General features: G+C 53.2%; 1 protein-coding gene across 7 annotated transcripts in view; it reads left to right on the top strand.

Annotated features, from left to right (window-relative positions):
* The window catches only part of CACNA1A (calcium voltage-gated channel subunit alpha1 A), a 279,954-nt gene that overhangs the window by 160,093 nt on the left and 99,401 nt on the right, over positions 1 to 20,460 (top strand). For all 7 annotated transcript variants that reach the window (XM_081791793.1, XM_081791791.1, XM_081791792.1 and 4 more), the window contains 3 exons: positions 1,778 to 1,869; positions 4,117 to 4,269; positions 7,691 to 7,884. In XM_081791793.1, coding sequence (XP_081647919.1) covers positions 1,778 to 1,869; positions 4,117 to 4,269; positions 7,691 to 7,884 — 439 coding nt within the window. The remainder of the gene's footprint in view (positions 1 to 1,777; positions 1,870 to 4,116; positions 4,270 to 7,690; positions 7,885 to 20,460) is intronic.

The following is a 20,460-nucleotide window of genomic DNA, read 5'->3' as shown; positions in this document are numbered from 1 at the left end:
CTACCAACTGCTGGAATGCAGAATTTGATGAGCCCAGGCAAGCTCCCTGATGCCCAGCAATCAATGGCAGCTATATTTAAATTGGGGCCTCCTTTGTACTCCCACTGCCTTTGTCCTAGTTCCAGCCCTCATTACGCCGGCCTGCTCTCACCGCTCCCTCCTCTCTCTGCCTCCATCACTGCCCATCTGTCCTGTCAGCTGTCAGCCCTGTCTCTACCACGCCAACCCTAATCACATCCCTCCCCTGCTCCGAAACCTTATATGACTCCCACTGTCCATACGATAAGGCCCACCTCCTCAGCCTCCAGTTCAGAGCCTCCGGCGCCAGCCCACCCATTTCTCCCCAGCAACATCCTGAATGAAACTTAGGCCTCCATAGAGCTTTCTTGGCCACAGAAGCCTTCTCCTCCGCCCTCCCCGCCTCCCCTCCTCATTCCTTCTCATCCTTCCAGGGCAGGGGTGGGGAGGGTGGAAGAGTGCATTTTAGTTGCCAGTTAAGATTGCACGGGGCTGGAGGGAGGTCCGATGATCTGCATTTCTGAGGCTTGGACAGGTTAGGACAGAAGCCACACCGTGAGAAAGGCAGGGCTAGGGTTTCGGTCCAGATCGCAGGTTGTGTGTGCGGTGCTGCTTCCCCATTTTCCTGCAGCCTGGGGCTGCAGGGACTGGCGTTTGAACCTCACCCACTCGCAGGTTCATCTGGGGGCGGGGCTGAGCTCCTCTCCGGGCTCCCATTGGGTCCCGCGCTCAGCCCCGCCCAGACCGGCCGCGTCTCACCCGGAAGTGCGTCTCACCCGGAAGTGCGGTGGCCTCGTCCCCAGGTCCCAACTTCTGGCCTTGCCCCGCAGGGGGCTTCATGGTCATACAGGCCACATCCCATCTCTCCAGTGTTCGGAACCCTCTGTGGCTCCCGCGTCACTTGGAGAAGGAACCAGGTCCTCGCCACGGCCCACAGGGCCCTGTGTGATCGGCTGTCGCCGCCTCCCGCTGTCACCCTGGCTGGCTTGGCCTTCTCGCCGGCGGCCTCACGCTTCTTCAGATGACCAAGCTAGTCCACACCAGCAGAGCCACACGCGTTGTTTGCTTTGGTTTTCTATGTTTGGTTGGGTTTTTTTTCCCTTCTCATTTATGTCTGAGTAGCTCGGCACGCTTCGTGTGCGCCAGGCGCCGTGCTGACCGCGCCACACGTATCAATTCAACGTCTCGTTAGTCCCCACGCCCCTTTGATGTGTCGTCCGTACTGGGGTTACCACTGTTGTACAAAAAGGGGAAACTGAGACACGGAGAGGAGTCCTGGCCTGTCCAAGGTCTCCCAGCTGGGAAATGGCAGAGCCGGGATTTGAACCCATGCAGGCTGGGCTGCTCAGACTGAACCACTTTTCCTGCCAGCTGGTAAAGAGCGCCGAGCCCCGAAGGGTCGGCCATTCTCCCGGGCCCCTCCCCCCAGACCTCCGGGCCTCCCCGTGATTCGTTCTGATGGCGAGTTGTGTAATATATGGAGCATCGCCCCGACCACGAGTGATGGGAAACTTTCGCCCCTCTCCGTCCGGCATTTACTCATCACCACCAACCATGCACCGACTCGGGGTCTTTGCAAATCACCTCTTATCCTATAAGGCAGGTACTGTTAACGCTGCTTTCCAGGTCCTGACTCCGAGGCCCAGCAACGTCAAGTCCCGCACCTGTGGTCACCGAGCCAACAACTAACATCAAATCCCACTCCTGTCTGACCCTGAAACCCACCCTCTGTTTTCCCGCTCTGGCTTCTTTCTTCCAGCATATTGGCGACCGTTGGGACGGAGTTTGACCTACGGACCCTGAGGGCAGTCCGAGTGCTGAGACCGCTCAAGCTGGTGTCTGGAATCCCAAGTGCGTGAGTTTCCAACCCTGGCAAGGGGTCTGCTCAGGGGGTCCCGGGAGTCCTCAGTTTCCCCTCCGCAGAGCATCTCAGAAGGGGCCCCCGAGTGCCTCCCAGCCTGTGTCAGGGCAACCTTCTCTTGGGGGAAGCTCCCCAAGGGACCCCCCCCGCCCCCCCTCCCCCCAGGAACCTGGCAGCCGGTCTGCTCCCATTCATTTATTGAGCACCTGCTATCTGTCCGGAGTCGTGTTGATGTTAGCTCAGTCAGTACTCACAGCTCTCCGCAGTTGGGCCTCGGCAACATCTCCGTTTGACAGGTGGGGAAACTGAGGCTCAGAGCGGCCCAACCGTTGGAGCAGTGTCACGTGGCTGAGAATGGCGGGACTGGGGCTTAGCAAGTGTGGCCCCAAGCCTGGCCAGTAATGCTCGTGGCAGTGGCGGTCACCACGTATCGAGCGCCCGCTGCCTACTGGACGCTAGGGACAGAACTTTCCATGCATCGAATGCCTTCCTTTGTCTTCACAGTCACCCAGGGAACCCATTTGACAGGTGACAAGGCTGGGGCTTAGGTTAAGTTATGCGCCTGAGCTCTGACAGCTTGACGGTGATGAGCTCCAAAGTCCATAGGCATCCGGTGCTGCTTTCTTCTTCTCTCAGGGTGCTTCCATTCCCACCCCCCCACCTTTGGGGATGGCTGCAGTATTCAGGGTCAGAAGGAGGTTCAGCTGCAGAAAAAACCCCAAAAAAACAGGGCCGACCTTTTTTCTGTCCCACTGCCTCAGGTCGTCCTACCGCTAATAATTTGTTGTGTGCCAGGCACTGCTCTAAGTAGTTGCCATTTTTCAAATTCGTTTGCCCTCACCACAAGCCTGTGAGGTAGCTTCTCTCATTAGCACCCTCTCCCACCTCCTTGGCTCTTTCCGTCGGGTTCGTTGCCACCCAGATTTAAAGGGTAAGGTCTCCCCGATGACCACCAGCAGGGCCTTTTCGTGGAAAGAAGGCACGTCTTCTGAAGCATCTGCAGCATTGAGTCAGGGATCATCCCCAAGCTAACGCTAACAAGGGTTTCTATTAATCACCACCTACGATGGTGCTTTGGCAGCTAGGAGCTCCCTCCTTCAATCCTGAGAGGGCGGTGCTCTCCCAGTCCCCGCTTACAGATGGAGAGACCAAGGTTCAGGACGGTGACCTGCCTTGGTGAAGGTCACATGGCCGGGGTCGTTGACGAGGTCGGGGCCCCTCGATGCAGGCTTAGCGAGGTGCTCAGATGGGCCCTGCCTTATCTGGAGGGGGCTGTCAGGAGACAGAGAATGAGGACAGCGGGATGGAACGGGAAAGATGCCCAGCAAGGATGCAGTCTCAGCCTGATCTCGTGGAAAGCTCTAGACTGTGAGTAGCCCCCTAGGTATCCTCCAACCTGAGGCAAAGAGACTGCTTGCTGGCCTTCTGTACCTCTCTGGTCACTTGCCGGGGGTGGGAGGCGGGGAGGCAGCACCCGCCTGGGTGAGGCCGCTGTTGATAACCGAGTTGTACAAAGAGGAGGGGCAGCTGGGAGCCCCCCCACCAGGAGGTGCTAATCGTGAGCCGCACGGAGTTCTGCTCATCAAGAAGCAAGGCCTCAGGCTTTTTGTTCGGACCCTCGTTTTCACCATAGACTTCCCTGACCGCACGGTGGCCGCAAACCTAGGATCTGACATCCCTCAGGCCTGGGCTTAAACCCTGGCTCTGTTATCGCTAATGCCCTGGGATGAAATCACCTCTCTCGGTCTCGCTTCCCACCTCTGCGAAATGGGGCTACGTGTGCGCCCACATCAAGGGCTGGGGGTACAAGCCGGTGAAATCATGTCTGGTTTCCCCGGGACCGGAACTAGGACATTGATTGCTTTCCCCGAGTAGAGGTGGGGCTAACCTAACTGGAGCCTTTGCATGAATTAGGAAAAGACGCCCCCTCTCGGTGGGAAGAATTAAGAAAAGGCTCCCCTCTCTGGGTGGAGGCTGCCCTACACTTAGGAGGACGGCTCCGAAAGCAACCAGTTTCCACGCCTGTCTTGCCTAAAAGGTCATCAGATGACCCAGCATGTGTCAAATACTTCAAAAATACTTTAAAGTAAAAAGTGCCCTCACATACCGGGAGGGATTGTTCCCATTGGATAACGAACAGCCTTGTCACCCCGCCCTCAGCTTCGCGTGTGCTCGGGGTGCCTGGGGTTTGGGGCGCTCGCTCACGGAGCTGTGGGGCTCTCTCTGTGTCTCCCCAGGTTTACAAGTCGTCCTGAAGTCGATCATGAAGGCAATGATCCCCCTGCTGCAGATTGGCCTCCTCCTGTTTTTTGCAATTCTTATTTTTGCAATCATAGGGTTAGAATTTTATATGGGAAAATTTCATACCACCTGCTTTGAAGAGGGGACAGGTAGGTCCAAGCAGCATGATGTTACTTTCCCAAGCTTCCTCCCTTGGGGACGAGCTCCCGGAAGGGAGATGCAGGGTTTTGCTTCTTTTTCCGGGCAGCTGGGAGAGCTTGCTTCCGAAGTGCTGCAGGCAGAGCAGGGGGGGGGTGGGGGGGTGGGGGGGTGGGGGGGGGTGGGGGCGGGGGGTGTGAAATAGCCCTCAAGGTCTCGGTAGTTCTAGGGCCTTGCGTTGGGGTCCCCGGATGGCGTTCCCCCGCTGTCTACACACACGGGGACCCGGTAGCTTCCAGATCCATTTTCAGTGACGTTTCCTGCTCTCCAAACCCTTTTGCTCCCTGAAGCCCAAGTACCAAACGGAATCGGATAACGAGAGAAGCCTGTATGTCAGTTTGGGGGCCACTGGCCATCTTGGTGCAGACGGGCCCATCGGCAGGGCTGGTCACGGGGCGAGGGGACCATGAATTCATGGGGTGGACAGAGAGGATGGTGACGCTGAGGGGGAGTCCCTGTCAGAAAAGAAAGAGGTTTCAGGCCTGTCTTGCTAGGTGGGCAGAGGGATCTGGCCGGGAGTGGCTCCCCACGGGCCATCTCCTTCTGGTGACCCCCAAGAGGCAGAGCCCTGGCCCCGGGCCGCCCCACAGGGGACGGAAAACGTGTATTCAAGATGTGCTTTCTCCTTCCTCCTTTTTCTCTAGCTTCTCCTGACTCCTTCTCTCCTGGGCTTGTGAAGTTTGCTCAATATGGGATGTCCTAATTATTTCTTTCCCCGAAGAAGAAGGTGTTAATTGAGGCAGAGCTATTTTTGTGCCTGGCCTCGTCACCCCAGGCAGAAATGCAGGAGGGAGAGATAAAGGGCAGGGCCCCTCGGAAAAGTCAGCCGAGAGCAGAGAAACCAGGACTCCTGGATCCTAAGTGTTGAGGTTTTATTGGGTTTTTCTTTCTTTTCTTTCTTTCTTTCTTTCTTTCTTTCTTCCTTCCTTCCTTCCTTCCTTCCTTCCTTCCTTCCTTCCTTTCTTTTTCTCTCCAGCCAAGCAGACACAACTGGCTTGGGCCTAGGTGGGGTTGTGAGGGGGCAGATGTGGGTGGGGCAGCTGCGGGGTGGGTAGGAAGCCCCGATTTAGGAGGATAACTGAAAAGCTCGCGATTAAAAATATAAGGCGTGTGAGTAAGAGACCGATATAGACAGACACCCAGGCAGCAGGTTAATTTTAAAATATATTTATAACCAAATTCCTCAGACTCTCCGGACGGTTGCTTTTCTAGAAGCAGCCCTCAGAGTGTTTCGTGATGGGGGGCAGGGGGAGGGGGGACGGAAGGCTGGGTGGGGGGGGGGGGTGGGAACGAAATCAAGAGCACCACGATGCAAACTTGCTAAAGAGAGTCAGGTTTCCAGCTGCACTCTTTTGTCATCGGGAACCCGGTTCCTGCACACCCAGAACTGTGCTCAGCCCTCCGGGAAATGCAAAGGTAAAGTGGAGGGCTTCCTGATTTCCAACAGCTTCCAGACAACACTCCTCGTCTGCCACCAGCTCGTAGCAGTGAAGCCCGATGCGTGCTCTGATCTCCCCACCCTCGGCAAATATGAACGAACCTTCCGGAGCCATTGAAGGGAAGGCGGGACCGGCGTTCACTGGCTGACGCAGGGGGCCGCACGGGGGTGGGAACTGAGCCCGATGTGGTCGCAGGGTGGAGACAGAGAAGGTTCTGGACAGAGGCGGCCTTCCCAACCAACAGCGGTTCTCGTCTGCTATAGGAACCCGTGCATTTCCCCTCTCCCTGCTCTTAGCCTTTTGTTCAGAAGATTTTGCCTTCCAACCTGTATTTATTAAATCGCAGCCCCTGTCCCAAGTGCAGCGTGAATGAGGGAGGCATGTCCAGCCAGTTAAACGAGCGGCCAGTGTGGTCAGTGCTTCTCAAGCACTGAGTGTCACTTCCCAGAGTGGCAGGTGTCTCTTTGCATGACCTTCAACTGGAGTTTCAAAGGCCAATAAAATTCACACATTCCATCGTTTATTTCTGCTGCGTGCTGAGTGGAGGTTGGCATTCGTGCCCGTAGCACATACATTGAGATACATTTTTGTTTGGTGGAGAGCTTGAGTTTGCACACTGGGCTGCTTTCCTGGCGGACAATGTCGCTCTCTGAAATCCTTCAAAAGTGCGACTCACTGAACAGGACCCTCTCGTACCTGCTACTCTGGTCCAGTGGGGACACAACCAGGTCGTTCTGTGCTTCTGTGTGCTCCTGGGGTCTCGCCCTCAATCCCTTGGAATTCAGACCCCAGCTCGGGTGCCCAGCCCAACCTCGCCACGAAGCTGTCATTGGTTGTCTGCTAAAGCAGCATCTGTTGGCAAGTGTCTCTTTCCTTGTGGCATTTTTACAATCTGCCTCTTGCCGTTTGGGGAGAAAACTTAGCGCCTGTGCCTAAGGGTAAGTAAGTACTATGTGTACTGGCCTTCCTCGCCCCCAGAACAGCTCCCTGTGCCTAGTACATCTAAAAAAAAAAAAAAGAAAGAAAGAAAGAAAGAAAGAAAGAAAGAAAGAAAGAAGAAGGAGGAGGAGAAAAGTGAAGAGAGGAGAGAAGAGAAAAGGAAATGGAAAAAGAAGAGAAGAGAAAAAAATCAGGCTACAGAATAACAGCATAACACGACTGACATATTTGTCCTAATGGAAGTCTGGAGGACACAGCACCCAACCACGGCACAAAGCACACAGCATATTCATCAAAACTGGCTGTATTCGGGAACATAGAGCACATCTCAACAGATTTTGAAGGACTGAATTATACAGAATATATCCTCTGACCACAGTGTAATTAAGCTGGAAATTGGTAACAAAAGGATAACTCAGAAAGTGTTTGGAAATTAAGAGACCTGCTTCTTATTTGTGGATGACATGATAGGGTATCTGAGATTTGCTTTAAAAAAATATTCTAGTGGCAAGGCAAAGTGTGGGGAGGGGATACGGATGAAGCAAGATTAACCCTGAGTTGATAAGTGTTAAAGTTGATGATAGGTACATGGGGATTCATTATACTATTCTATTTTTATATATCTGACTTAAAGTATCTTGGTTATCTATGGGTCAAAGAATATTTTACTTGCGCAATAATGACAATAATGCATGACAGATTTTGTGGGATGCAGCTAAAGCTGCACTCAGAGGGCAATTTGTAGCCTTAAAGAAAGGGAATGCATTGTGAAAGTTTGGGAAATGCACAGGAAAAATAATAAAGCTTAGAGAAGAAATTCCTAAAACAGACACCAATGACTAGATCAACAAAGCCAAACTTAAAAAACAAACGTTGATAAATTCATTCCAATAGTCTTTGTTTTTGCAACAGCATTGAATCTTTACAGCCCCTATTTCTCAGAGTTGATTTTCCCAGCCCCTTCCCCTGATTTTTCTCCTCTTCTCTTTCATAGATGACATTCAGGGTGAGTCTCCGGCTCCGTGTGGGACAGAGGAACCCGCCCGCACCTGCCCCAATGGGACCAAATGTCAGCCCTACTGGGAAGGGCCCAACAATGGGATCACTCAGTTCGACAACATCCTATTTGCAGTGCTGACTGTTTTCCAGTGCATCACCATGGAAGGGTGGACTGACCTCCTCTACAACGTAAGTGATGCAAATTTGGGGGCAGGTGGCCCTCCTGGACCAGCCAATTCCTGAGGCTGCATTGGAGGGACTCTGAACCAGAGAGGGAGGGGAGGTGCAGGTGCCCAGAACTTTAAGTAGAGGAGGCCCCTCAGGACGTGGAAATCCAGAAGGCACACCGATGCTGAATAAGTTTTCACTGTGCAAGTGTTTAAATATAATTTTAGATTTTTTTTAATATGTAAAGCTTGTGTGATTCAAAAACCAACATGGATAAAAAAAGTAATATCCTTGGATCTGTACAAAGGGGCTCTGTGCTGGGACCTTCGCTGGCCCTCTGCCAGCCATGCCCCTCCCCATAGGGTGAGGCATCCCTGGGGCTCAGGGGACATGTCTACCAGGAACTGGCACCACTTACCCCACTTTCTAGACCCCACTCTTGGATCATCTGGGATTCTGGAATTTTCTGATTCCATGGACTTGCAGTGAGATTCTCCCGTGGGTCTGTTGTCCAACGGTGCCACATGTTCTGGAGGCATCTGTTGGCACAAATGTGGCTGGAGCTTAGACTAATGCAAGCAGAAATGCCCGTGCATCTATGCATGAAGCCCCCTTCCCCTGGGCCAGACAGAGCCGTGCGTGGCCAGGGAGCAAGGCTGGCTTTGCTCACGTCGTGATCCAGTGCAGACATCTAGGTTCTAAATTGACCTTCCTAGTGCTTATGAAAGTATGTTTACAAAGGAGAGGCATAGAGCATATTTTATTTAGTAGCTTTTAAATATTTACAAGAGTATATGGGCCTCCGTCAGTACTCTTGTCCAAAATCTTGAAAATGTTAGAGACACATCCAAGGAGGTGTATGCTCCTGTCTGCCCCACTTCTGTCCTGTTGCCTATCCCCCCACGATGTGCAACCCCTTTACTTCCCTGGTCTATGCTTTCAGTGTTACTTATGCAAATGTAAGTGTCATCGAATCCACATTCTCCCCCCTCTTTCTTACTCCAAAGTGTAGCGTTCTATACGCGCTGTTGTGTTCTGTGATTCCCCCCCCCCCCCCCGTAACAACATATCCTGGAGATCTTTCCGTGGCAGGACACGTCCTCATTCTTTTGTACAGCTGCATAGTGCTCCATTGTCGGGCGGGCCATGGTTTATTTGATCGGTTCCCCAGAGACAAATGTTTCAGTGGTCTCCCCGCCCTCTGACCCTGAGCTCCGTGCTGCCCTGAGCTCTGCCACATGCATGTCTCTTCGCCCTTGTGCAGATACAGCTGGGGTCGGTGGTGTCCCTTCCCGGAAGTGGGATCACTGGGTCAACGGCTACAATGCCCTTGTAATTTTGATATTTGGGGGTGCAGGTTTTAGAGGCCCCTCCGCCCTAAACAGAGCACACCCTCCTCTCACCCTCCTGTGCAGGTGAGAGGCCCCCCCACCGCCCCAGGCCAGTCGCCTGTCAGCAGCTGGAGATGTGTGGAGTCGGGGATTCAGGATCAAACACGAGGATGCCACGGGTGTAGCCACCCCGCGGGGCATCCTGGGGCTGCTCCGCACGCATCCCTCTGCTGACTCACAGAAGCGTCCTCTCCGCCTGCCCTGAGTGCTGAAATTGCCAGTGAAGGCTCTGCCCATAGGAGTCCTGGCTTGGCCTGCTGGGGAAGCAATCCCAGAGGGCTTCCTCCTGCGTACAGGGTTCCCGAACTCTCCCCTTGGTCCCGGTTCATGTTTCTTAAGGAAGTTTCCCTTTGGCGGGTGGAGGGAGATCTACAGGGACCCATCCTTCGGATCAGTGGCTCCTTTTAGGGTGGGGTGGAGAGTGCCGCCCGGGACGGGATGGCACAAGTGCCGTGGACAGCTGTGCGTGTCACACACTGCACATGTCACCGCATCACAGGAGTGTAATTTGTATCGTAGGCGACACCAATGTCTGCCACGATTCTAGTTTTCGACAAAAGTAAAGGATGGAGGAAAGACACATGGTGTTCTAATTTGCATGAAGACCTTGTCTGAGCACAGCCTCCCTAGGAACAGACTTCAGATCTGGGACATGTTCAGTCTCTCTCTTGGGCCTCACTGGCAGACACCCTGGACAAAAGGTTACACCCACTTGGCAAAAGTTTGCGGGGGGGGGGCTTTTATGGGGCTCTAGGTCTTTGCAAGCATGGTGAAAGAGGGGGGGCTTCAGGGGAAATGAACCCTCCTGGAAGTGAAACAGCTGGGAGCCAGGAAGGTTAAGGGAAGCCGGGCAGAGAAAGGGACTGGGAAGCAGAAGCTAAGAAAATTGTGAACACGGGCAAGGGTTTGTGTCGTGGGGTCAGGCGTCCGGAGAAGACGTCCAGAGTTTCAGGGGAAGACACTGGGGATGTGCTTGGTGGTGGGAGGAGAAGTGTGAGCGTTGACCACAGACTTCCAGAAGATTCTCTAGTCCTAAGCACCATCGTTGGAAGGGATGTTTGTCCTGGAAGCTTAGAGCTGAGCCGCCTTGGAGAAGCGGTGAGAGCACAGAGTCAGAGGCACCAGACTGCCTGGGTTCCCATCCTGGCTCCCCCCCGCCTTTCCTTGCTGTGCAACCTTGGGCAAGTCACTTGGCCTCCCTGTGCCTCACTTCTGCGTGTGCAGTATGAACAGAAGCACAGTCCTACCTCACAGGGAAGGAGGACTGGGTGAGGTGGGCGCCTGTGAAGTGCTTACAACCGTGCCTGGTCTGCGTAGGCCGAACCCTCCCCGCCCCCGGTGGACACTCCTTTCAGAAACATTTTCAGAATTTTACCCCATAAAAAACTCCAGCAGCACCTGAGGCAGAGGAGTGAGCTGTGGGGTCCCACTTTATTCCCCACCCTCACCCCACTGGTAGCTGCCACTAACTCAGAGTAGCCTTCTGGAACTTTCCATGCGCTTACATCCCGCTGTCGTAGAAATCCCAGCAGTGATCTGGTACCACAAAGTGGTGGCTGAAACAGCAGACGTTCATTGTCTTGCGGTCTGAGTGCCAGAAATCCCACATCGAGGCCTAGGCAGGGCCAGGCTCCCTCTGAAGGCTGTGGGGGAGGATCCTTCTTGGCCTCTTCCAGCTTCTAGTAGCTGCCGACGGCCCTTGGCATTCCGTACAGCCACCGGAGCCCCTCGTCGCCAGAGGCAGGGACTAAGGTGGCCGTCGTTGAGTTTCTGCCGCCGAGGACAGAGCAGTTGATTTTTCCAGGTCCATCTGGGCTCTCCTTTTACGTGCTGCCTTCGGCCAGCCCTGCCCAGCCCTAGGACACCCCCCTCAGTCCATCCAGCCACAGGCAGCCACAGTGTCTGGAATCTTTCAGACACACATGCTCCAAGCGTCTTAGGATCGATGGGCGCAGATGCCGAGGGGACGTCGCCTGCCTGGGTGGGCACTCCCAATAGCTCGCTTCTTTTCTCAGTGTCCTTGAAATCCAGCCGTGAGTTCAGTAACTGTTGAGCACCTACTGTGCGCTGGGCAATGGGCAGGTGACTGGGGACCCAGCACAAGAAGACAAAAATCAACCCACTCTCATAAGGGAGACAGACACAGGCAAACACGACAGATAAGGAGCTGGTCCTAAAGTGGGAGGTAGACCGCAAACGAAGGCAGAAGGCGGGCCGTGGCGACGTGCCCTATGAGGACAGAAGCAGCACAAGGGGAAGGCGGGGCTGGTCTAGGTCAGGCAGTCAGGGAGGGCTCCTCAGAGGAAGGGACACGTCCCCAAAGGAGCAGAGCACCAGGCAGCTGTTTGTGCGAGAGCATTCACGGCAGAGGGAACAGCAGCCGCTGACCTGCACGGCGTGTTCGGCCCTCCTCCAGGTTTCCCCAACGACGACTGGTTTCTTTTCTTTGCCGCGTGGCTTCCTGGTTAAAGCGCCTTTCAGAAAAAGCCTAACCTCCACTGATCAGCAGTGCTGTCAAAGGTTTATATCGGGATGTGCATCTCAGCGCTACTTATAAAAATAGAACAGAGCTGGAAGCAAGCGGTTAAGTGCCGTATGGTCCCTTTGTATGAGGGAATATTACGCCGTCATTAAAAAGCATCTGTTGGGAGAATATTTAAGGATGCAGGGAGATGCTCACTGTCTGATGATGAGTAGGGGGGAATTGATTTTCTTTAAAAAAATTTTTTTTAACATTTATTTATTTTTGAAAGGCAGAGAGAGACAGAGCGTGAATGGGGAAAGGGGCAGAGAGAGAGGGAGACACAGAATCCGAAGCAGGCTCCGGGCTCTGAGCCGTCAGCCCAGAGCCCGACGCGGGGCTCGAACTCACAGACTCTGAGCCGAAGTCGGACGCTCAACCGACTGAGCCACCCAGGCACCCCGGGGAAGTCGATTTTCTGGAAAGCATGCAGGCAGTGCACCTGGGTGGCTCAGCCGGTTAAGCAGCTGACCTGATTTCGGCTCAGGTCATGATCTCACAGTTGGGGAGTTTGAGCCCCGAGCCGGGCTCTGCGCTGACAGCGTGAAGCCTGTTTAGGACTCTCTGTCTCCCGCTCTCTCTGCCCCTCCCCTCCTCGCACGTGCTCTCTCTCAGAAATAAATAAAACGTTGTTTAAAAAAAGAATCAAGGTGAGGTAAACCTTATGTCTTAGCTCAGGCTACCGTTACAAACAGCACAGAGCAGGTGGCTTAAGCAACGGAAGTTTATTTTCTCACAATTCCGAAGACGGGAAGTCTGAGACCAGGGTGCTCTGAGCTCAAGCGTTTGAAAATAGAAGTTAGGAAAAAGAGACTGGAAAACACTGCCAAGATGGCCTCTAGGATTCAGGAATCGGTATTTGCCCGATACTTCTCTGTATCACCACCATTTTTCTGCAGAGATCACAATTTCCTTTACAATCGGGAAAAAAAAAATATTTAAACTTGTCTTGTTATCTATTTAGGAGGGGGAAAAAAAAGATTATACCAGGAAACAGGGAGGAAGAGGGACATGAACATTTTCCCACTGTGCCCATGGTACATTGGGTGCTCTTTTCTTGCTAATGTGTCCAGAGAGAGCCCGCACCGAAGGGCTGATTGACATAGCAATGACAAATGGTCGTTTTTACTTGATTATTTTTTAAGCAGGCTTCATGCCCACCATGGAGCCCAACGCAGGGCTTGAACTCATGACCCTGAGATCAAGACCTGAGCTGAGATCGAGAGTCGGACGCTTAACCAACTGAGCCACCCAGGCGCCCCTGTTTGATTATTAAATAAGCGGGAGATGTCGTCATTTTAGAGTGGGGAGACCCCACCTTAAGCCAACACCCCCAGGGAATATGTAATCGTGTGGCCCTTGATTGACGTGAGGGGCAGGGACCCCATGGGCTGTCTTCCCCAAGACTCACAGCCCCTGCATAATCATGAGCAAAACATCGGACAAACCCAGAATGGAGGGCATCCCGCAGGATACCTGGCCTGTCCTTTTCCAGACCGTCAAGGTCACGATCAACAAGGAAAGACTGAGAAACCGTCACAGACCAGAGGGGCCGAAGGAGATGTGATTGCTAGATGCAGCGCGGGGAACTGCAAGGGGAACAGAAAGGGGACGTCGATGGGAAAACCGATGAAATCCAAATAAAGTCAGGAGTTTGGTTTATGAATAACATGAGAAGGAGAGGTTACTGCCCCCCCTCCCCCCCCCCACCCCCGCCGAATTACAAGTGAGAGTCGGAGGTTGAGAGCATGGCCTGTGGTTGTCAGCCAGGGACGTGGTGGGACCAGGTGCCCTGATCCGGTCTGGGAAATAGATATGGGGGAAGGGAGAGAAGGAGGGAGAGAGAGAGAGAGCAGTTTAATTTTTAACGGAATAATTTCTTAAAGCTGTCTAAAATCCAGAGCAGGGGTGCCTGGTGGGGGTGTGGGGGCCTCAGTCGGTTAAGCAGAGCCTGATGGCGCAGAGCCTGCTTGGGATTCTCTCTCTCCCTCTTCCTCTGCCCCTCCCCCACTCATGTACTCAGGCTCTCTCACTCTCGCTTTCTCTCTCTCTCAAAATAAATAAACATTAAAACTTAAAAAATAAAGTCTGGAGCAGAAAAGATAGAAATCAGGAGCAAAAGAGCCTACCTCAGAGATTTCAGACATTTTTTTTGTTTTTGTATTTTGTTTTAAGGTTGTTTTTTTTTTTTTATGTCTTATTTTTTATTTTTTGAGGACAGAGAGAGACAGCACGAGCAGGGGAGGGGCAGAGAGAGAGAGGGAGACACAGAATCCCAAGCAGGCTCCAGGCTCTGAGCTGTCGGCACAGAGCCCCACGCGGGGCTCGAACCCACCAATGCGAGATCACGACCTGAGCGGAAGTCGGACGTTTAACCGACTGAGCCACCCGGGTGCGCCCGTTTTTGGCTTTATTGAGATACAAGTTTAAGAGGTACAAGATAATGATTTGACGTACGCATGTTGCACAACGATTAGTTAACACCTGTCACCTGATATGGTGACCAAAAATTGGTCTTTTCCCGCTTGTGATGGTGGAGGCTTGGGGAAGCTCAGGAGGGCTCTGCTGGGCCAAAGCACCCTCGAGGCAGCGTTTAGGTGTTAGATACCAGGGACGGGAGGCGGAGAGGCTGGGGCCCTCCAGCACGTCTCACGGGGGCAGCTGGGTGGCTCAGTCCGTTAAGCACCCGACTTCGGCTCGGGTCATGATCTCACAGTTTGTGAGTTCGAGCCCCGCGTCGGGATCTGTGCTGTCCGTTCGGAGCCTGGAGCCCGATTCAGATTCTGTGTCTCCCCCTCTCTCTGCCCCTCCCCCACTCACGCTCTGTCTCTGTCTCTCAAAAGTAAATAAACTTAAAAACCAAAAAACAGGACCCTTCGTGAACAACCAGGGGGTCCTGGCACGACAAGACATCCTGAGTTAATTTCTGGCCGCAATTTACAGAGTTCGCTGGGCGCCACATGTCTTCTTGCCCTTTCGACTGATCTGGGGAACAACCTTGTGAGACAAGACATTTTTCACCCCATCTTCCAGATGAGGAAACTGAGGCCCAGAGGGGTGAAACGACCTGCCAAGGTCCTATAGCCAAGGGTGGTGAAATCAGGACTCGAACCCGGCACTGGGAACTAAACATGACACCCCCTCCCCTCTTTCTGACTCTCCCCTTCTGTCTCCCTCTCTGTCTTGGTCCCTCTTACTCCACATCTGTCTCTGTCTCCTCCTCCTCCGCCTGTCTTCTCTGTCTCCCTCTCCCTCCCCACCTCTCTGTGCTTTCCTGTGCCTTTTCTGTCTCTGTCACTCTTTATTTCTCTCTTTCGGTTAACGTCAGTTAAGTAAGCAGCAAAGTGTGCATAGTCGGTTGTGAATGTGTGTCCCTTGACACATGGCCGATCGTGGTTGACACTGGTCTTTGACCTAAACCTTTTTTATTCATAGATGCTCACTGTGGCCAATATCAAAGCATCAGACTTTAGGGGGCTTGGGATCACGCATTCATTCAACAAACATTCCTTGAATGCCTCCTGTGTGCAGGTCGTCTTCCAGGCACCTTGCGTATGTGGTGAATGGAAAAGACAAAAATCCCTGTCTGGGGGGAGTTGACATTTTAGCGGAGGGTGGAGTTGATCAACATAACGAAGAGATTGTGTGTATGTGTGTGTCAAGGGCCAAGTATCTTAAATATTTTAGGCTTCGTGGGCCATACAGTCTCTGTCGCAACTGCTCAGTCGCAACAAAGCAGCCACGGAGAAAATACATGAGGGGATGGACATGGCTGTGTGCCAACAAAGCCAGAATTTACAAACACAAGTGGCTAGTCCATGGGTTCTTGGCAGACTCCTGTGTGAGAGGGCGGTGGGAGCTTGGGGAGAAAAATTAAGCAGTAGAGGGGTTGTGGATCATCAGAGCGAGAGGTTGTAGTTCTCCTAATAAGCCCTGAAGGAGGTGAGGGGGGCCATGGAAGTATGTTAAGGAAGGAAGACCCAGGATAGCCAGTGCAAAGGCCCTGGGGCAGGAGCACGCCTGGTATTTGTGAGGAGCAGCAAGGTGGCTCACATGGCTGGTTGAGAGAGTAAGGGCAGACGAGGGAGGGGGTGAGGTCCCAGGAGGGGACAGGCGGAGAGGCTGTATAATTTATCATCCAAACCGGGACAGTTTTGAGAGCAAACAGGTAAAGGAGGACTCAAAAAATAATTAACAGGCGTTGCATGATCTACAATGGGTGTAAACTGGGACATTCGACCTCCCGCACCACCACTGTGGGACCTTGGCTCTTTCACGGTCAAACCCACATCGTTTTTATCCGGGAGGCTGGGGAACTGGGTGTTCTCCTGAGCTGAATATTTTTTTTTTAACATCCTCTATACTTTTCTCTGAATGAACCGTTCTCAGAACGTTAGAGGAAAATAAACCGTAAAACAGAAGGCACTTCAAAATTTTACTGGGACTCAGTCATTAATTTGTTTGATGCGTGCCCTGGGGCCGAGGCTGGGATGAATCCGCATCTCCTTTAAGGCTCTCCTGGACCAACCATTATAGATGGAAACTACTATGTAAACGCAGCGAAGGGGTGAAGTAGGGGAAAAAAAATTCACTCTGTTGCAAGCCCGAAGGCTGGTTCTCACCCCAGCTGTGTTCTCCACACCCTGTGTGAGCCAGCAAATCACCTTGCCTTCCTCAGCCTCAGTTTCCCCATCCACCGGGTCTGGAAATCGTGGAAATCGCGGGGCATTTTCGTTGGCTCGGAAGTCCTCTACTAAAGCGATCGCATTCCAGGGAAAGAGCCTGATCCTTTGGACCCGACATAAATACAGTCTCGTTTCCTTAGTGTTATTTAAACAGTCCACCCCCAGGGGCCTCAGGGTTCCGTGCATTCGCCATGCCGCCGATGCTCGGTAAGCACCTACTGCGTGCTGCTCGGTAAGCACCTACTACGTGCCAGGTGCCGTGCTGGGCACTGGGGAGCTGACGTGTTAGGGAGCAAAGGCCATTTGCAAACAAGCACGTGTATGAATTGACTAGGTGATTCAGAGAGCAGAGCATGCTGGGAGAAGAATGGATGTCTGGCAGGGCTGGAGGGGGCGGCCGGAGGGAGTCCTTAGGGTCGGGAGGCCCAGGAAGGCTTCTCTGAGGGGGGGCACTGTAGGAGCTGAAGGCTGAGCGGTGAGGAGGAATCAATCACACCAAGATCGAGGGGACACCGGGCTCCGGGCAGAGGCTCGGGGAACAGAAACACGTAGCACACTGTAATCTGGAACTTTGCCGATTTCTCCATTGGACGTGCCGGAGACATTCTTTTTCCACACCCGCCTCCTGAGCTCCATGGAAGGGTCATTGAGAAAGTGACATTTGAGACGCAAGACGTGACGGAGCAAACCGAGGAGGCAGCAGGGTGTATCGGCCAGGAAAACTACGTTAGGCGGCAGTAACAAACATCCCCCAAAGTCCCCGTGACGTTAATAACAACAAATCTCCTTTCTTGCTCACGCTACATGTCCAGTGTGGGTTGGCAGTGGAAGAGAGGGGGCCGTGTGCAACATGGTCACTTGGGAGCCAGCTCTGGAGCCCCTAGGACATTGCCACTTGCTGTCCCAAAAGGAGAGAGACCCTTGAGGGTCCCACAGTGACACTTCAGTGCTCTGGTGCAAAAGTGGCACGGCTATTTCCATCCGCTCCTTACCGGCCAGCACCCATCGTGTGGCCGTCAGCCAACCACAGGGGGACCAGAACAGGCCATCCTACCATGTCACCGGAAATACTCAGTGACAGCACTAATGGGGAATAGTGTTCCAGGCACCAGGACTCCTTGAGCCTTTGGAGGAAAGACGGGACTGTAAGAGCACATCCTTTTCAGTATCACTGATGACAAGTGAGCAAGTTTCCATCCTCCTTCCGTTCCCCAGACCCAGACTTGTGCACACACCCGCCCTTTACCTGAACTGCCGAAGGAGGTCAGACCCAGGAGGGGAGGTTTGGGCCGCCCCACGTTCTCTGCCGTCACCGTGGCCACGGCAGCTCCAGCCTTTCTGCTGGGAAATCTAGTTCCCGTCTTGCTCCCGAGCAGACCCCACGGGAAGCCCACTTGGTGATCAAAACCCGCGCCCGTCCCTGCACCAACTCCTTCTCCGTGAGTTGTTGGATCCAGAGCATGGAATGGAATCATTTGGGCCAGACTGGAAAGAGAACACAACACGTTCTCTGCCAGTCCCAGGGAGAAAATCAAAGAAGGGAGAGGGGAAGAGGGAGAACAGGTTGAGAACTAAGGACGCGGGCTGGGCGGGGAACTTGGACCCACCTCTCATTCAGTCATTCAACAAACATTTATTGAGCACTACGTGCATGCCTGGCATTGTGCTAGGGAACACAGCAGGGACCCAAAAAAGCGCTGTCCTTGTTCCTTGTGGAACTGACATCCCAGCTGGGGAGATAGGCAGTGATCAGGAGAAATAAACAAAGCGTAGAAAGGGTGAAGCGCTAAGGGCAAAGATAGAGCAGGAAATGGGGTCAGCAATGGAGGGTCATCAAAGAGGGCTTCCTGGAGAAGGTGACTTTTGAGCAAAGACCTGGAGGAGGTGAGGGAAGAGCCATGTAGGAATCTAGGAGGAGAGCTTTCCAGGCGGGGGTGGGGCAGCAGGTGCAAAGGTCCTGGGGTGGGGCTGTGCCTGGTGCATTTGAGGAGCCAAAAGGAGCCCATGTGGCTGGAGCAGAGTTATCCGAGGTTGGAGTGACAGAGGGGCTTGGGGGTGGGGGGGTGGGCTGCCATTACATGGAGGCCAGAAGTCCGAGACAAAGATGTCAGCAGGGCCATGCTCCCTCTGAGACTCTGAGAAGAATCCTGCCTCGCCTCTTCCTGGCTTCTCCTGGCTGTTGACCCTTGGTGTCCCTTGGCTTCTCTCCACCCTCTGCCTCCATGATCATGTGGCTGTTCTCTCCCCTGCGCGTCCCTTCTCCACCTGGTGTTTTCCTCTTTAAAAGGACGCCAGTCATATTGGACTAGGCCCCCCCATCACGACCTCGTCTTAACTCGATGGCAGCTGCCGAAACCCTATTTCCAAGTAAAGTCACATTCCCAGGTACCGGGGTTATAAATTCAGCACATCTTCTGGAGGGACACAGCGCAACCCAGAACAGACCTTGGGCATGGAACTTTACCTCTCTGTGCCTCAGTTTCCTCACCCAGGAGGATGGGAAGGATGACGCACCAGCTTTGGGGGTCCGTGAGAGGATTAAACGAGCTCGGGTAGACCGAGTGCCTGGCCCTGTGGATGTCTGTTATTATCCTGGCCAGCATGTCATGGCCCAGAGGGCCCTAAGCCCGTTGGGGAGCTGGGGTGTGGGCAGAGTCTGAGATGAAGGGGCCGCCTCGGTTCCGAGGGGCCTCAGCCATTTCTCCCCATTCCATCCTGCCTCCTCCCCCCCACCCCGCCACCGACACACGCCCGCTGCTCTGTTCCCATCCCAAGCCTGTTTCCTGAGATGGCCCAGACTTTTTCTTGTGTTGGCTGGTAAGGGCTTTCTCTCCCTGGACTATATTTAGCCTAAGAAATAGGCATGAGAACCCTCAGCTGCCACAGCACTGGAAAGGAAAAGCACAAAGCCAGTCTTGCCTTCTGTCCAGCCCTGTTCTGCTGACTCCATTCTTTTTTTCCAGAACCTTCTAGCAGCACAGCATTGGAACTTTGGGTGTTTCTGGGAAGAAAGGCATGAGCTAGGAGCCCTGGCCTATTAATTGTCCCCAGAACCTGTCTGTGTCTGCGATGAAAGTTGACTTTGTTTGTTTGTGTTATTTTCCTTTTTTTTTTTTTTTTTTTTTTTTTTTATCACGGTGAAATCCCACAGAACACAAAATTTACCATCTTCCCCGTTTTTAAGTGTCCAGTTCCACGGCACTAAGTACATCCTCATTGTTGGGCAGCCGTCGTCACCACCCATGTCCAGAACTCAATTACGTCTTGCAAATCAACACTCTGTCCCCACCGAACACTGACTCCCCACCCCCTCCCCCAGCCCCTGTCTACTTCCTGTCTCTGTGAATCTAGGGACCGCACAGAAGTAGAACCCTACAGCATTTGTGTCTTTATGACTGGCTTATTTCACCCAGCATAGTGTCCTCAAGATTCATCCATGAATGTCCCCGCTTATGCCCCCTCCCCAAAGGGTGCCCCATCAGGACCTCAAGCATCATTGACTGGTTGGCCTGTTTTTGTGTTTCGTATATAACGGAATCTTACACCGATGTTCCTTTCTGTCCAGCTTCCTTCGCTCGACACGCACTCTGTAAGGTTTCATGTGACAAGTGGCAGTCATTCATTGCATGCTATGCCATTTATTTATCCTCTCTCTTGTTGTCGAGGGGGATTCAGGTTATTTCCAGTTTGGGGCTATTATGAAGATCGCCTCTGTGAACAACCTTGTGTGTGCCTTTGCCCAACACGGTTCTGTTGGGTAACTATCCAGGACTCGGGAGGGGAATCTCCGGGTGGTCGTGCGGGGACGTGACTAATTTCAACAGCAGCTCCCAACCCATCTCCCAAAGTGGTTGGACCATGTGCTGTGGATTGAACTGTGTCCTCCCTCCTCCAGTTCATACATAGAAGTCCCAGCCCCCAGCACCTGAGAATGTGACCTTAATTGGAAGTGGGGTCATTGTGGGAAGATGAGGTCATCAGGGGGGACCCCAATCCAGTA

The sequence above is a fragment of the Panthera onca genome, chromosome A2 (assembly GCF_046562875.1).
Source record: "Panthera onca isolate mPanOnc1 chromosome A2, mPanOnc1 haplotype 2, whole genome shotgun sequence".
NCBI classification, from domain to species: Eukaryota; Metazoa; Chordata; class Mammalia; order Carnivora; family Felidae; genus Panthera; species Panthera onca.
This window is presented reverse-complemented; position numbering and strand designations above follow the sequence as displayed.